Below are 17,321 nucleotides of genomic sequence, written 5' to 3'. Positions count from 1 at the left end.
GAGAGCGACCGCACTAACTAAAACGCCTGTATCGACCAAAACAGGGAAGAACTACGCAACCAGCGAAAAATCCACGGACATGATGTGGGTTCCACGTATATTTCTTGCTGCCGGATGACTCGGTCGACACGTCTTAATAATTACTTGTGTATGTTATGAGCAAAATATGAAGAAAATTCCACTAATCCTTGTCATTAGTTGGAAAGACAGGCAAGTTGATATAAACCATCAAAAAGATTAGTCAATTTGAATGCCAACTCGAACTAGATATTTGTTCAAAATGATCCAATCCCCAGAGTCCTGGTGTCATAATAGAACATCTGAATTATTATTCAGATATCCATGATTCAAATCCTAACTATAATATATTTATAAAAAAATTTTCTCCAAATGAGAGACGTAATTAAAAGATATTAGATTTCTAGATCAGTTGTCACGTGTACTTCCCAATTTATCCTGATGACTAATAAAAAATTTTTATGAGACGAAATCAATCATCAAAGATAATTATTTAGACTAACTAAGATTTTTTTTTTTCAAAATGATTCAGGCTTTTAGGAATCCATTTAATAAGAGATTGTGAAAAACAAGAAATAATGAAATAAAATAAAAGAATATCCCGTTTACTTGTAGTGGTAAAAAATAATTTGCTCGTCCTCATAGTTTAAATCTTCTGTTCTATAATTGTCTATAATTGCTGATGATCTCTTGATCCCTTTTATAATTTGCACAGATTTCAGTTAAAATTTAACCAAAATTAACTATAATCTTCGCTGAATTCACCTTCTATCTAGATTATAATTTGAATTGAGACAAACGATTAAAAACTGTTAATAAATTGCATAATGATAACATGATAACTTACATCCTGAGAGGATAATATCACGATAAATACCACCTTTATATGTTAGTCACTATTTCAAAAACTAATAATCATTTATAATTTATCTCCTCCGTATTAACCTAGGATGAATTAACGAAGACGCTGAGGATAATCGTATTCACCTTTTACAATACTAAGAGGATAATATCACGTTTACTCGTGTTCCACATCCGGAGAGGACGATATCACGTTTACTCCTGTTCCACTGATTGGGACGGATGGGCAAACAGCCTAATGGCAAACCGACCGGAAGATGCTCCAGCTTCGCATGCCAAAGTACCTAGACATTTTTTTTTGTTTAATTAAGAATTATAATAAATATAATCGAATGCGGCGCCTTTTCAGATTATCCAGAACTGGTTGGTCTACCTTCTGACTTTTAAATTAATTTTCCAAATCAAATTTGGTCAAGTTAATTAATGATTGCATTGAACAAACCATACTTGACATTGCTTAAGGACAAAGCCGTCGTAGGTAGACGCACGAGCTTCAAATGATCACTAATTTGGCACCGTTGAAACTTTTGCAATGAGTTGTCCTCCTGCCAATGAAAGGAATTTAGTTAGAAAACAATTTCAGCAACTAGAGTGGATTTACTAATTAGAAATAATCCAAAATGGCATGCAGTGAGGATGCAAATCTCTGAAAAGAGGGATGCAACTCGCGCTCGGCAGGAAATGCAAACATTTCACCTTGTTGTGGTGGGTCTAAAAGCATCAGCATTCTTCAAGAATAGCACGCCCGAGATTCTTGGCCAGGGCTAATCTGACAGAACTAAGAGCATGAGACGGCAAGTTGGAATCGACAAAACCAGGGCACATCTTTGCCATGGAGAGATCTTGCAACTTATTCAGCAACAGATTCGTTTCTGAGACCCTTAACAGTGGTTGGGCCTTCCAGTTTAACAGGCTAACCTGCATTTCAATCAGAAATCAATTGATTGATTCATTCAAATCTGCATTTGGAACATGGGCGAATTCCTCCCACAATCTCGAATCAGTTTAAATAAGTATTCTGAGTTTGTAACCTACATTAAATGGTTTGCATAAACAGTTGTCATTTTAACATTTATATTTCTATAAATGCATTTCCCTGATAGAGTTCGCGTGGAAACACTGTTTTCGATAATCCTGCATTGCAATGTTTAATACCATACCGACCAATATGTCAAACATGATTCCAAATTCAAAAGGAATATAAAACATTCTGATTGAAAAGTCATGATACTTGCAATAGTCTAGTCTAATACGATAACTATTAGTGATTGCGTAGCAGGTTTATGGACATGGACATACCGAATCGTACAAAAGGGGAAGCCAGAATTGTTGTGGAGTGGATGGACTTTTCATCAGCTGCACAAGGTAAAGTGAACATGGTGAATAAGAAGTTAAAGCAGTAAATTTCCAGTCCACTGTCGCGACAATGATGAGCAACCATATAATATGTTTAATCAGATGTCGATTACACAACTAGAATACTTAGAATGGACAGTTAACCATTGCAACCATGTGAAACTAAAGCTGTATGATTTCACATTTGCTCAAAATCTACTTAGAATAGACAAAAAGATAGCGTCTGTACACAATATTGCTTGGAATAACAGTGCTGCTGTGTCCATGTTTATACCAAGGGTGGAATATGATAGATACTGAAATCCATATTCCAGATGTAACATCTGGGCTAGTATGTAGGAAGTTAAAAGATATCCATTTTTAAATCCAATTTTTGGAGGTTTAATGATTTTACAATTTGTAATGTAGTGCTACGAGTCTCATTTAGCATTTGGTGGGGAGAATTGGCGCTAAACAGCAAAAAAGTAGCATATTAAGTTGAGACATGAATTTTCGGGAAGACATGATTAATCAAAATCCAACATTGCAATATAGTCCACCTGACAAAAAAGAAATATTCAAATCTCACTGTTACTTTTTCATTCATATTCATATATAATTAGGCACTAAAATTTAGTTAAGCTAGAGAATAAATTGCAGGGAAAAATAATCCAATATCCGCTATAGCATTTAGCTGTCACAAACTGCAGTTATCCTCATTCCAAAAAATACATTTTGCCGATTCATTTTTATTTTAAGTTTCTCTATATCACATGTCAAAAATGTGATGATTATCAAGCCAATAACCTTTCCGTAGTTCCTCAACAGAGTTATGTAAAATCATATTTGTAAAAATTATAATAATGTAAAAGCACCTGTACAAGTGATTCAGCAGCAAGCCGAGCAGCATTCACTGCTCTTCCATCTTCCACCTGCTTAAGTAATCTCTTCAAGTCCCGATATCTATTGTGCAAAAAGATTTTTAAAAGAAAAAATAGAAATTGTTCAATAGGTAATCTATAATACTGGTCATCATCAAGCATAGACTACAATACGATTACTATAGTTGTATAAATTAGAAGTGATACTTATGAAGAAACTCCAGCCCTCCTGAACTTCCTACTCGTGTGCCTAGCAGTTCGATTAATCCCTCCCATTGCTGTTAGCAAGAAAGTCAAATCATTTACCCAATTAGGTCATTTGATAGGTAAACATGCTATTTGTGTATATAGTCAAGGAAAACCTGGAAGCTATCATCAGACAGTGACCTCCCAATGAATTCAAAAAGCTGTTGAGCAATTCTGTTGAGACGAACTTCATCACGGGCTAGTTGAAGCCAGTAAATTCCAAATCCTTTCCTCCCATGCTTCCAATGGTGCATACCAGCAATCTTTCAAGCAAAAGAGGAATTAATAAAATGGAATACCATATCAGTTAACCCAATGACATAAAGCGTCAATACAGTCAAAGGCTACAAGTACCTTCATAATACTCGCACTGATGTTATCAAGATCATAGGAACGACTCAGATCAAGATTCTGGTCAGAAGTACAAACAGTTCATTAGAGTCACGAGAAAAATTGAGAGGAAATATTAGAGTGATATAGGAATTAAAACTATATATTGGAACAGTCTTAACTAAAACTGAAATATAGATTTCAATCATGCTCAATTTGGCCTACAAAGTAAAAAAACTGAGTCCAACTAAGAGGTTTAGCGAAGACTTCTAATCTGTTCATCCAAAGAAGCATGATGTGCTGATCTTCAAGACATAGCATCCCTAATGAACCCAATTTCTTTAATACATTCAAGGAACAATGGATTACATTGCAACATAAATAGAAATTAAATTTTAACAATGCATGTCTACTGGTTAACTTGTACATGTTAGATCATCTGTAGAAGTCTCCATTCACATCTCATAAGCAGTGCTTGTCAAGGCTCTATATTTTGCTTCATAACTCCAGCGACTATAAGGCTACGACTTACTCTTTCTTGTCACTGAATTACCGGCAATATAATTTACTCTTTTATGTCACAATCAACAAAAGACCCAAGCATAACAATGAATAAATAAATATAAAACTAAAATTATTAATTCTAAGCATTAGAAAAGAAATAAAACATAGGAGAGAATAATTACTTTAAAAATCCCTTGATGGTGCTGAAGAGGCTGCTTATACAATAAAAACTCTAACAGCCCTAATCCTTGCTTTGGGCATTGTGCTAGATATGTGGATGCAATCTGCCATAGAAAGACTCAAGGTAACGGAGACTAACATGTTAAACAAAAGAAGTTAAAGCTACTGGCAAGAACAATAACAATCTGCATAAAAAGATTGTTGATCATGGAATATAAACAGACAAATAAGACAAATCACATAGCCAAGCTGGTTATCAGATCAAGGACAATATTGCATTTAGAAAGGTACCATTGCAACGTATGATATTATTCTAATTATACAGGATCAAAACAAGTGGGTCCGTATCAATAATTTGGTAGCAATGATTTATAGTTTGCCTCTGTTTTCCAAGCCATGGTAGCATGAAACTAGTCATTTTGGTGCTAACTGATTGGTCAATGCCCGGAAACAAAATGGTAGGATGACATCATGTGAGTACCTCTTCTTTCAGTGCATCATTCAGAAGTGAAATTCAAAATGAGGAAAACTTAAATATGTGACATAAACAGTGTTTAAAAGCCCAGCTTTAGATTCAAAGCAAGCTAATAAAACCACAGAGATTTGATGCCTTCATCTCTTTCAGATGTCATAAAAGGACTTAAATCTGGCTTCACAAATTTCCAGCTCAGATAATGACCATAGATAAATTTGTAACTGATGCACTTAATATAAAATGTTCATGATCTTTATAAGCTGCTAAAAAGAAGAGTATTCTTAACTCTATGAACTACAAACAAACTTTAGGATTGCACTACCTATTTCCATCTTATTTCTGAAGAAGCATTTTACTTTAGGGGAAATCATATGTACATTCCTATTGCATGCAACCTCATTTTTTTCAACAACAATATAATAAAAATAATAATCACCATTTCAGTTCATCATATGGCTTACTTAACCTCATTTAATATAAATTAAAAGTGTAAATATAATTACCCTTATAGTTATCACCGTTACACCCTTAATCATTGTTATACTAAATCAAGTGGGTGAACAGCTGGGATCGTCTCAAAATGGAAAGAAATTCTGAACTCACTTGCCAAGTCAAGGGATGAGACGAAAGGACTTGGGCATATACAAGCCAATGGAGTTCCTCAATGCTGATACTTCCCAGGTTGTATCTCTCTTCATGCAATTGTATGTCAGCATAATCACTGCCAGCTGCCAACAACTCTGTTCCATGGGCAACCATCCTGTCAAGAGATTCATGTTTCATTTATAAAAATAAGCATCTTCAATCTAGCTGTCAAGAAGAATATGTGAAAGAAAAACACTCCAGCATCTTTCAAATCTAATGCAGCTTACCAAGGACCATATGTTCTGGAGCATTCTGCTAACACAGCCTTCAAGGACAAGAAAAAGGAGAAATAATTGTAATTTGTTCATGTTGCAAATTAAAAAAGAAGGTTCCAAGAATTAACTTCACCTCGGGGCTCTCTTGAAGGATACCCATCAGAAGACTCATAAGACCATTATACTCAGCAGTAGGCTTCAACTGCTGACATTTTTGAGCCAAGTTGTTCAGCCCTTCTAAACCCTGAGAAATGTAAATAAATTCCCAGGATGTCCAGATAAAACAGTAGGGGCTTGAAAGAAAAATCACAACATATGAATAGACAAACAACAAAGAGATTTCCATGAGGTTCATCAACTGACTAGTCGCCTGCTAGACATTTTCCACTAGCCAAACAATAAACAACAATTGAGTTTATACTTAGAGCTTGCAAATGTGATTAAAGATTTTGATTACATGGTCATTAACATCTTGCAAACTAGTGACTATCTTTACTATCATTAAACCTAAACAACAATGGCAAGTTCAAAAAATGTGTCCAACTGAATATATGACGAGAAAGAACTTTACAACTCCACTGACATGAGAAGTTAAAATGCAGCCTAGCTAAACTAGCATCAAAAAGTTATCCATGCTGATTTGTAACATTCATTTTTGGAATGAAAACTAAATCAAAGCAGGTGAAAAAAGGACAAAGCATCAGAAATATATATATATATATATAGATATAAGGGGAGCCTTGGCGCAACGGTAAAATTGTTGCCATGTGACTAAAAGGTCACGGGTTCGAATCCTGGAAACAACCCCTTGCAAAAAGCAAGGTAAGACTGCGTACAATGGATCCTTCCCTGGAATCCCACATGGCGGGAGCTTCATGCACCGAGCTGTCCTTTTTTTTATATAGATAGATAGATAGATAGAATATGAGCTGACCATTATGAATGGTCTTGTATAAAGTAAATGAGAGATAAGAAGCTCCATCCAGTGACAAGTTGCAGATGTAAGATTGCTTATGTTGCCCAGCAAAATCTTTAACAACTTCTGGAGGCCTTCCCGAGTTTGATGATGGCTACACTGCACCCAATATGCACTCCGTTCTAGTTTACTGACCTGGCCGCGCCATTTTTCCCAAGCCTGCACTGAAATTGAATTAAAAGTTCTTAAAATAAGGCAAACTAATAGACAAAACTAACTCCCATACCTTGATAAAATCTGGTTTAGTATCATAGCATTGACCTATCTTTTCAGAAGATAAGTCAGGGCACAAGCGTGGCATTGTTAAGATGAGAACAGCAACAGCCTCTACTAACCCATTTTCAGTCTGGTCATCAGAAAAGTCACAAATGATACCTTGATATCTCAAAATGATATCAAATGAGCATAATTATGTAAAAGTTCCTATATTAAATTGGTGAAAGACAACATAAAAAATTACAACATCATCATCTTAATAATAAATATTGCATGGCAATAATAAGATAGAATAACATTCTTAGAACAATGTGGCAGTGTTTCTTTTTCAAAAAATGAGAATGCCTAATCCCCTTGATCTTTTGGTGCTCCTGTGCAGTTTACAACAATGGTCCATGAAAGCAGATTAATGGAGCTATCTAACAGATTACCCACAGCCTTGGCAAACAGAATTTGCTCACCAATACTGTGCATAAAAAGTCAATTCCAAGTAGAACAAAATACAAGGATTAACATAATATTTTAGGAGAAAAGGTTCACATTAAAAGGAATATTAAATTTTTTTGATGGGATGTTCACCAACCTCACGGTCATCAAGCTGATCCAATTGGTAAGAGCCATGCAGTCTCAGTAATTTTGCCTGCAAAACAAGAAAGTTACCTCTCTACACGATTAAGCAATTCAATGGCATGCAATGATATCCCTAAACGACAAAAACAATTGCAGTGAGACTTTAGAAATTTACCACAGTATCAAGCCAACCAACTGCAAGGGCTGATGACACTGCTTCCCAATAATCAGGGTTATCTTCAATAACCTGAGTAGCATTGAAACAATATATGGATGAAACATAACTTTAAAATAGCATCCTAAAGTTAACATAAGAATCATATGGTTGAGGAATTTCAGTACATTATGTTCAAAATAATACACCGCAAATGAAGACTGAAGGGCGCAGGCGCATGTTAATCGTGGAAATAAAAACAGGTGTGCAAAAAACTGCTGTGAGCTATACAGATAATGGGAACACACAGAAAGACAATTCGGCAATAAATTATAAAGTTTATTTCACAGATCTCTTTATTCTACAGATGCATGCAGTAATACAGTTTTAAGTTTATATTAGGGGCACAGTACCAGATACCAAGGGTGAGAATAGCTCCTCTTAGACACAGAGGATTCAGGATCTTGGGCATTGGTTCAATAAGCACCTTGATCTTATTGAAATAAGGTAAGAGATAAACAAAGGTTTGATTAAGCTAGCTTAAACGCTCAATATTATTGCTGTAAGAAGATCATTATGTACACAGACAGAGTTCAAAATCTTGTCAACTCCTGATAGATCTGATCTAAATCATAGAAACTAGGCAAACAAGGCTTCTACCTAGTCCATTCTCTTCCCTGTAAAATAAACTCAGTTTAGGACCTTGGTACATGGCAAACCAACTTCTCATATTAAAATCAATTACAATATGACATGCTGACTTCTTCAAGCAAAATCCTGAATACAACTATAAAAATTATAAATCATAAATTTTTAAAAATCATGATATTCAGATGCAAATTTTGTTCAACATGAACCATACAAATTTTATTTCTATCTTAATATGGTTACATGTTTAATCATCAATGGAAACAAATTCCAACCATACGTCTAAAAAAATGCATATCAAATCATTCAAATATGTTTATAATATAAGTGCAGAATCATTGAAATTAAGGGTGAAACTATTTTCACAAATCAAACCTTGAAATCAACAAGTTTCTTTTGCATAGCCACTAGCTTTGAATAAACTGTGAGGTCAGTCCTGGTCACAAGGCTATCATACTCCTAGGTAAAGAAAAGCGAGAAGTGTTACAAATAATGTTAGATTCACAAGATAGAAGAGTGGTGAAAGAAGTCTATTTACCTCTAACCAATCCACAAGGCGCTCTGGAAGCCATGATAGTGATTGTTTATCAATAAAAAATATCTCCATCAGTTCCCAAGCAGCTCTCAAACTGGAGGTCTCCTTAAGAAGCTGAAAGGAAACAACTTCCATCTAGTGAACTCACTAGAATGTAGAGTAGTTAATGGGGAGACAGACTATCCGGAATATTCTGTCAGGTTATCAGTCAAAAACAGATGAGGATGAGGCTAAGAAATAGCAATAGCAAATCACCTTCACAATTATCCTTGGATCCTCGATCACATTGTCGGGAGGAATCTGATGAGTTTTGAGAAGCTCATTTACTTTTCTACTGTACTCTAAAATATACTGCCACCTGAGTTAAACATTAAGAACATGACAAAAAACTTATCTTCCATAGCATTCCAACTCATGTAGGTACCAAAAGAAAACAAGACAAGAAAACTATATCTTCCTTGCTCAAATAACAAAGTCCTTGTGAAACTTATTCCACACTGTGTGATGGCCTTAACACTACAAAAAAGCAATACCCCTTGCTAATTTCCATCAGGTAAGTGTTACTTTGCTAATTTCCATCAACAGTGAAATAAATCCAGATCATTCACTTCTCTTATTCTATCTTAATCACTTACTTCTCCATTCCTTTCTTCTCTTATGGCGTATCCGTAGTCTAGAAGCAAATAAATTCTCCAGGCAACATCATATACTTTTTTATGATTGAAAGTTTAAGTCAAAAAGATGCACCTCCAATTTAACAAAATAATCGACTTTAGATAAAAAGTAGTGTTGCATTAGACATTATAAGCTTTTGAATAATGCAGAATCAAATAGCTAAATTTTGCGTGAAACTTGAGCAATTACCTTAATATGAACAACACAAAGAACACTAATTTAGTTCAGACTTCTATACTTGCACCAGACAATCTGAATTAAGAAGAATTACTTTCAGGAAAACGCTTACTTTTCCGTGCGGAACGAAGAGGATGACATCATGGACAGAGAAGCGAGCGAATTCTTCCAGCTCTGGAGCTCCACAAAGGGAGGGACGGAACCATACGCGATCCTTCGCATCTGAGCCTCACTGATTCCGCCATCGCCCGTTCCCAGCCTCACCTCCACCACTTTCCCACCTTCCTCCTCATCGTCTCCAGCGCCGTCAGGTTCCAGAGAAGGCGGGCGGAGACAGGCTACATGGAGAAGACTGCCACGGGACCAAGAAATGTAGACGCGGAATACCGGGGCGGAAACACCGTGACGTAGGGACAGCACAACCGGCTGTCGGGACTCCAGCGATATCGGCACTATTGTGTCTGCTCCCGGATCCGACAGCCGCCCGGGCATCTCCGGTAGGGGTCCGGCCGTAGCAGCTCTATTACGACAAGGGGTTTTAGGGTTTGAGGAGCAGTGCCGAAGGCGAGGAACGTGTTTATGTTCCGGTGAGGAACGCTGGTGTGTGAAAGTAAATAAATGGGTGCATACGAGCCAGAGTTTAACATTTTACCATTAAAATTTAAAATCCTTATAAATAAATAAATTTTAAAATGATCTATTAATTTACAAATTAAAGATTTGAAACATATTCGGATTTTTTTCTCTTAAAATTTATTTTGATAAAACAATTTTGTAAATTGCTTTATAAACTATTTTTTCATACAAACTTAATTTTCTCTTAAATCCTGGTGTTAGAAAAAATTTATTCTCATTTTCTCGTATAATTTTTTTATTAACTATTTACATAATTACTTTTATATTTTTTTAATATAAAAGTCTAAACTAAAAGTATAATTTCTCTATCGGAGTGGAAATAAATGGGATTATTTATTAGGATATCGTGCAAAATGACTGAAATACCAAGTCACATGTCGGACCAACCCACACTTCGATTAAGGTGACTGAGATACTGGGTCACATGTCGGGCACAACCCAAGTGTGTGCATTAAGGCCCGAGCACTGTTAGCATGTTTCTATCTTTAATTGTACCTTCAAATACCTATACTAATGACACTAGTAATAATTTATCTAAAAATAGATTAGACGAACAAATCATCCATTGCCACGTATTTCCACCATTGTTATATCTATTTATTTAAAAATGCATATCTATTTTAAAAAAAAAATACAATATTTTTCTCATAGAAAAATCAAGTTTATTCGACGCGAAAAATATTTGTGTGTGTGATGGATAATAAATATTTCGTGCCTTCGTTTTATATATGTAAACCAGAAACAAAAATGTGGAAACAAGTTCCCCAAATCAAAGATAAAAAACAATTAAAAACAGTTAAACTTCTTGGAACCCCTTTCTAGAACAATGATTTTATTTGTTTATTTTTCGATTTCTATGTGCGAACATCGTGATGTCCGAATGTATGCGCTCCAATCGAGAAAACTAAGTTGCTTCGCACTCTAATCAACTCAAATCTTGCATTTGCAATACCAGATCCAGCATTGATCATGCCCACACCGACATCCACAAGATCGACAAACACTCAACCGGCGATCTTTTGATGAACGAAGAAATTTTACACAACAAAGATTCGATTTATACTCAACGATAAGGCAGATCGATCGAAGTACCGTAGATGGAGATTGAAATGGAAGGATGAAGCGGATCATCAGGAACTGGGGGCCTCGCAGGAGAAGATCTGGCCGGGGAGGCGCCAGGCCTCGGCGGATACGAAGCACATGTCGTCGAGGGCGTCGCTGCGGCACCACCGGCACCACTCCGACTTCCCGAGGCACTCGGCCCTCGACGCCATCGCGCGGCAGTCCACCCCAGTCGCGCCGCGGACCGCGCGCTTCCTGGACGGCACGTAGGCGTGGAGGCCGCGGCGGCCACCATCGGCAGAGGCAGAGGCCGCGAGGAGGAGAAGGAGGAGAGCAAGCAGCAGCGAAGTGAAGGCGCGAGCAGCCATCCGCGCGGCGACGGGATCGGAGTCGACGCCGCGAAACCCTACCGCTACAAAGCAGATCGATCGATGGAGAGAGCGAGATGGAAACGGGAAAGGGTGAAGAACGGCGGTGGGATTTATTATTTATGAAGTTTTTTTTTCTCTCTATAAAAAAAAATTAGAAATAAAAAGATTTTTTTTCTCTCCCCTCGTAACGGCCGAAACGTTACGTTCATCGCGATAACACTGCCAAATCTTCAAACCGTCTGAGGAAGGGAAATTCACAGGTGATGGTCGACGACAAGTCGGCGAGCTTGATGGCGAGCAGAGACAGAGATCGCGAGCTTCTCATCACCGTTGCCGAGCGACCAGTGGAATCCGAAGACGATCACGATGGCAAGGCTTCCTCGTCCGCCGCTGCCGCCTCTTCCTCCTCGGCCTCCGCCGACGTCCCTAGCTCAAGTAGAAAGGTCAGTCCCTCCTCCGTTTCCTGATTTAGGTATGTTATTTCCGTTGGTCATTCCCCTCCTTCACAGTTCGTATGCCTCCTCCTCCTCCCCTTCCCAATTTAGGTTTTTTATTCTGGTCGATCTAATACTTTTATTTTATCGATCATTTGCAAGCACGGATGCTTATATCCCTGGCGGTTTGTTATACGGACTATTCGGATCCATCTTGTTTGGACTGGTTTGTCTTCCTGGAGTTACTTTTTCATTAAGTGTTTAATCAAATTAGAATAAGCTATGAAAAAAACGCTCCTTCAGATTTAATGGAGCTAATTATGTTCAGATAGGAAACGTCGAGTCAATTAAATGCGACCTAGAATTCTTATCCGTTCCAGTTTTGCAAAAATCCGTTAATTTGGTGTTGAATCTTATCAAGAACATGTAACTTGATTACTCAGATTGCGTTTCTCGTCATATCAAAATCAATTCCCGCAGACTGTGTAACTCCGTATATCTAGCTGCAAGGATGTTATGTTTTTATTCTTGGTATCATTGATATTCACTTCGAAATCAGACTATTAGATCCTGTACCTGCAGTAAAATCCGTGCCTGCGGTTGTAATCTCTGTGATATCAGCAACTGCTTATTATCTTGAATTATCGGAAGATGGTTTTAAGAATCAGAAACAAAACATTGGTAGACCTTTTATTATTACTATTATTTATACATGTTTTTTTTCCCATGAGAGATCACCAAAACTTCCACAAATCCTTTTACTTCTTGACACTGGTATTAAGGAAACAAACTTGAGTAATTTGACTTGTGCTTGTAGGCATTTTATAAAGTAATCCGAAGTTGGGCCTCAAAGAAGTTCATTACTGGATGGTAAGCTTGTCTATGTTATCTTAATTTTTTGTGGCTCTTTGCAAGTAACTGATTACTTATCCTCTACTTTCTGCATTATCTTCTGGATTTATATTTTGGTTTTTTTCTTACATTGTCTTAGTTTGATCAATTGAAACACTTTGACATATCTTGAACTCATCGTGTCGCTAAAAAATGTCTGACCTCACAACTCAGGAAACAACTTAGAAAGATGGGAATATTATTAAGCTAAAGATACCCCAATATACATAGGATCCTAACCCCTTCTATAGATTTTAAATAAGACTCTTCCCTCATAATTAGAAAGCCTTTTATTTAAAATAACAGAAATAAAATAAAATCCTAAACTACATCAAACTACTACTAGTGTAAATTGAGGAATTATTTATTGCATGACAAACATCAATAAGCTATCAGATTAATCTCTCGTGATGGTTGTCTAGATTCTTCATATTTTGTGTTTCTTGCTTTCTTATACTTTGTGATTTATATGCTGGCAATGCACTAAATTTGAAAGGTTAGTATTGTTAGGATGAATATATTGAAATTGGTATTTATTTTCTACTTTCTAGAAATTTGAGAGAGCGGAATTTCTCTCCCTCCCAGGAGTCATCTTTCTATAGTTCCAAAAGATGCTCCCTCCCTTGATGACATAGTAGTGACGCTTGCTCCCAACTGTTTATGGAGATCTTAGTTTAATAATTGGATTTAGTTTCTGGCTAAGTCCACAAGTCCTTAGTCAATTGGGTACAATCTTTCTCATCTATTTAAGCCTTGTACCCGTGCAGATATTCTTAAAATCTGAACAAGTTACTTTGTGGCTGCTCCTAGGGGTGCTATGTTTTTTGTGAAAAAGGTTAAGTTTCAAATTGACTTACCAAAAAGCTGGAACATAATTTGTGGCCTGTTCAAGAATTTATGCTTACTTATAATTTCAATTTCATAAATGAATCAGGATGTAGGATGTTTGTTCTTGAGTGAGAGAACAAAATTTGTTCAATTTCAACTCACACGTTGAAGAACTGTGTCCTCTGCCACTGCATGTCCTGTGCCACAGTCTCTGATGATGGTTACTTTTTTTTACAATAGGTTTTAAATAATCATGTATAACCATTTATGCTTGAAAAATGCACTAAGTGGAGCCAAAGTTTTTTTTGTATCAACAATTTATTGTTCATAACTTTGCTATATGAATGAAATTGATCTCATTTTAAACCTCTGATCTGGATAGAAGTCATGCATACAGTTAGTTTGCTATGTGTTTTATTTAAACTGGATCTTTCAAGTTCATTTAGATGAAGTCTTAATTCCTGAACTATAATTATAATTGTTCATTTTGCAGTGTCATCCTGTTTCCTATTGCAATCACCTTCTACATCACCTGGTGGTTTATTCATTTTGTTGATGGCTTTTTTTCACCAATCTATGCTCAACTCGGGATTAACATATTCGGTATGAAAATTGTTTTTATTAGAGAATTTTTTGCTTATCTTCTAGAATATTCCTTTCCTGTATCCATTATCAAAAAACATGCAAGATGCATCTATCAGCACATTTTATAGTTGCTTTTTATTCACCAATAAATGTTCTACTCAGGATTACATCTTTGGCATGAGAATTGATTTTCTCAGAGGATCTTTTGCTTTATCTTCCAAGAATGTTGGCCTACTTGTATGTCAAATATAGTGTATCAAGGTACCATTGAACATGTGATTAGCCATTATCAAGATTCAAGAATGATTTTTCTTTGTACATCATATAACCGAACAACATTTCAGAGCACCTTGGATGAAGATTGTGCTGCAATGATTATCTGTTAACTTTAAAGATCTTACTTGTGTTGTCTTAATTCATCATTTGGTCGGACCTTGAATCAATTTTTTTTTCCAATATAGGGCTTGGTTTTGTGACTTCAATAACATTCATCTTCCTTGTTGGACTATTCATGTCATCATGGTTGGGGGCATCTGTCCTCAGCTTGGGAGAGTGGTTTATCAAGCGCATGCCATTCATTCGACATATTTATAATGCCTCAAAGCAAATTAGTTCTGCTGTATCACCTGGTAAATTATTTTTTTATGGGTTCTCTATCAATGGTTGTCTGTGCATGCATAGCTCATGTTCTCTCATTGCAGACCAGAATAAGCAAGCCTTTAAGGAAGTGGTCATTATTAGGCATCCTCGAGTTGGTGAACATGCCTTTGGATTTATCACTTCAACGGTTCTTCTTCAGGTTCATTGCAATTATTAAATTCTTTTTTATATAAATTTGTTTTAGATAGTCCATGCAAATGCTCACCTGGGCCTTTTTTTGTGCTTTGTTTTTTGCTGCATGCATTGATCTAGCATGGTTTTCAACTTCTTAGGAGCTTTACCATATAACTCTTCATCCTCCGGTCATTTTGATTTGACACTATATCTCGAGACATTTGACTTCTAGAAATAATTTATGAAAAGCGAATTGATGTCTCAATAATTTGAAAATGGCAGAATTCTAGTCACCCCGTTTATTATAGCCAACCCCTGATAATTGGGATAAATAACTTGTTTCAGGTGATGCTAACACCTATTGTTCTTCAACATGTGCATATGGAGGTCATCATCACATATTTGTTTCTTTGCTGATTGACTTTTGGTCAAATCAGATATTGCAAAATTAGATTTCTGCTATTTCGTCTAAAGGTCAGATCATTTTTGGTCTATTTATCAGTGATAGCACTATAAATCAGATGGCATTAATGAAAGTCTATCATAGTTGAGACTCATCATTCTCACTGATTTATTGTCTTATAAAAAAACAGTAAGAAAAGTAGATCGGAAAAAATGAGGGTTGAATGCGCGAACATAGATGGTAGTAGAGGCACGGGATGAAGGTGGAATAAGACTGCACAACCACTAAGCGAAATGTCGCCGTTCTATTCGTGGAAAGATAGGAGTACCAAATATCAATCTTTGTTTATGAACAGACTCTCAACTTGTAGTTTTGTCAGTTTGAAATACCTTAGATGTTGCTTCAGAATCATGTGAAAACTTTTTCATGTTACAAGAATCTTATGAATCTCCCATTACCATTCATAAATTTCTCTTCCACATCACCTCAGTTGCTTAATTGTACCACAGACTTACAATGGCGAAGAGGAATTGTATTGTGTCTATGTTCCAACAAACCATTTGTACATCGGTGACGTTTTTCTAGTCAATTCGAAAGATGTCATACGACCAAATCTCTCAGTGAGCGAAGGAATTGGTATGCTACATCTCTCCATTTTCGCCTGGTCTTCCATTATTATTCTCTATGTAAGAACTCGGAACTCATCCCTATTAATCTTCGATGCATAATTGCAGAGATTGTGGTATCTGGTGGCATGTCAATGCCGCAAATACTCACGACACTTGATGAAAGCTCGGTACCCTGATGGAAGTAGAGCTAGCAGCTGCCACACTGAAGTAAACCTTTTCTTAGTCTCACAGTGCTTGGCTTAGATTGGTAGATCTATCTCAAGACAGATGTGCACTATTTGTTTCTCACAGAACAATGTTGTATATTAGAATTTGTTTAAACTTATTTTTTTATTAGTAAGGAAAAATCTCCAATCAAATTATAATCAATCTCAATTAAAATCTTAAATTGAATCCCATTCCAATTAGGAATTGATATCTCAGACAGAATCGAACTTCTATTAGGAATTGAATTGATTTTGTCTATTTACACAGGCCTGTCTTCAAGGTACATCACTGATCATCCCTAGTAAGACTCTTCGATGACAGAGTTCTGGTTCTTTTGGTAGAAGAGGGGACCCATGGATGCCGGCGATGGACCGCCGCCCCTTAAACCTGCCCCCATGCGCCGCCTCCGGTCATAGTAAGATAAATTTGTTATTGATTACGAATTTTTAAATTATTTCTTTTTGTGAAATAAATAAATAACTTTTATAAAATCAAACTAATTATCAGCAAATCAACTGCTGAAAAAAAAATCGAACTAATTCTCTATTAATTTATATTTCAATTAATAGATTCATTGACCAGTTTGTTTCTAAAAAAACCTCAACTAATTATCTAGTAATTTATATTTGAATTAATAGATTCATTAACCTGTTTGTTTCTAAAAAATCTCAACGAATTATAACGATAAAAACGCCAGCCAAATTTTGAATATAAATAGAAGGTCACTGTGCGATGCCTTTGCACATCACGCTCCTCTCTTCGTCTTCGCTTCGATGGAGCGTACACTGGTCTCGCCTTCGGGTGTTGCAGTTCGACTGGAAGCCGGCATGCAGCACAACGTGGCGACGGCGACGCACTTG

The 17,321-nt window shown here is 36.4% G+C and overlaps 3 protein-coding genes across 5 annotated transcripts; 1 reads left to right on the top strand and 2 right to left on the bottom strand.

Annotated features, from left to right (window-relative positions):
* Nucleotides 1-1,015: 1,015 nt before the first annotated feature.
* LOC121983839 (nuclear pore complex protein NUP85-like) lies at nt 1,016-10,250 on the bottom strand. Of its 2 annotated transcripts, XR_006112721.1 has the most exons (20): nt 9,754-10,250; nt 9,045-9,147; nt 8,793-8,903; nt 8,630-8,713; nt 7,628-7,699; nt 7,466-7,522; nt 6,893-7,012; nt 6,625-6,825; nt 5,824-5,934; nt 5,703-5,740; nt 5,434-5,590; nt 4,358-4,459; nt 3,696-3,752; nt 3,458-3,604; nt 3,303-3,373; nt 3,090-3,177; nt 2,179-2,235; nt 1,576-1,797; nt 1,327-1,424; nt 1,016-1,163 (listed from the first exon to the last, which is right to left on the bottom strand). XR_006112721.1 is itself a non-coding variant. In XM_042536487.1 (19 exons), exons 1-18 carry the CDS (start codon nt 10,131-10,133, stop codon nt 1,600-1,602), a joined length of 2,154 nt encoding a protein of 717 aa, XP_042392421.1. In that variant the 5' UTR covers nt 10,134-10,250; the 3' UTR covers nt 1,230-1,424; nt 1,576-1,599. The 2 variants fall into 2 exon arrangements, 1 of the variants encoding a protein (XP_042392421.1); XM_042536487.1 differs by lacking the exon at nt 1,016-1,163 and having other exon boundaries at nt 1,230-1,424.
* Nucleotides 10,251-11,046: 796 nt separating this feature from the next.
* LOC121983841 lies at nt 11,047-11,796 on the bottom strand. Its single transcript, XM_042536490.1, has one exon. It carries the CDS (start codon nt 11,705-11,707, stop codon nt 11,408-11,410), a length of 300 nt encoding a protein of 99 aa, XP_042392424.1. The 5' UTR covers nt 11,708-11,796; the 3' UTR covers nt 11,047-11,407.
* A 97-nt stretch (nt 11,797-11,893) lies between these two features.
* LOC121983840 (protein CONTINUOUS VASCULAR RING 1-like) lies at nt 11,894-16,997 on the top strand. 2 transcript variants are annotated; one of them, XM_042536489.1, is made up of 8 exons: nt 11,894-12,153; nt 12,962-13,014; nt 14,357-14,466; nt 14,910-15,077; nt 15,150-15,247; nt 16,135-16,261; nt 16,360-16,461; nt 16,729-16,997. In XM_042536489.1, exons 1-7 carry the CDS (start codon nt 11,974-11,976, stop codon nt 16,428-16,430), a joined length of 807 nt encoding a protein of 268 aa, XP_042392423.1. In that variant the 5' UTR covers nt 11,894-11,973; the 3' UTR covers nt 16,431-16,461; nt 16,729-16,997. The 2 variants fall into 2 exon arrangements, with proteins under 2 accessions (XP_042392423.1, XP_042392422.1); XM_042536488.1 differs by lacking the exon at nt 16,729-16,997 and having other exon boundaries at nt 16,360-16,616.
* Nucleotides 16,998-17,321: the final 324 nt, after the last annotated feature.

The sequence above is a fragment of the Zingiber officinale genome, chromosome 5B (genome assembly GCF_018446385.1).
Source record: "Zingiber officinale cultivar Zhangliang chromosome 5B, Zo_v1.1, whole genome shotgun sequence".
NCBI classification, from domain to species: Eukaryota; Viridiplantae; Streptophyta; class Magnoliopsida; order Zingiberales; family Zingiberaceae; genus Zingiber; species Zingiber officinale.
This window is presented reverse-complemented; position numbering and strand designations above follow the sequence as displayed.

Excerpts from the sequence above, each read along its gene's own strand:
- LOC121983839 (XM_042536487.1), bottom strand. The coding sequence starts at position 10,133 with ATGCCCGGGCGGCTGTCGGATCCGGGAGCAGACACAATAGTGCCGATA. Across the intron at positions 8,904-9,044 it reads ATCCAAGGATAATTGTGAAG|CTTCTTAAGGAGACCTCCAG; the intron begins GTGATTTGCTAT and ends GTTTCCTTTCAG. Across the intron at positions 1,798-2,178 it reads TTCCCCTTTTGTACGATTCG|GTTAGCCTGTTAAACTGGAA; the intron begins GTATGTCCATGT and ends ATTGAAATGCAG.
- LOC121983841 (XM_042536490.1), bottom strand. The coding sequence starts at position 11,707 with ATGGCTGCTCGCGCCTTCACTTCGCTGCTGCTTGCTCTCCTCCTTCTC.
- LOC121983840 (XM_042536489.1), top strand. The coding sequence starts at position 11,974 with ATGGTCGACGACAAGTCGGCGAGCTTGATGGCGAGCAGAGACAGAGAT. Across the intron at positions 15,078-15,149 it reads TAGTTCTGCTGTATCACCTG|ACCAGAATAAGCAAGCCTTT; the intron begins GTAAATTATTTT and ends CTCTCATTGCAG. Across the intron at positions 15,248-16,134 it reads CTTCAACGGTTCTTCTTCAG|ACTTACAATGGCGAAGAGGA; the intron begins GTTCATTGCAAT and ends ATTGTACCACAG.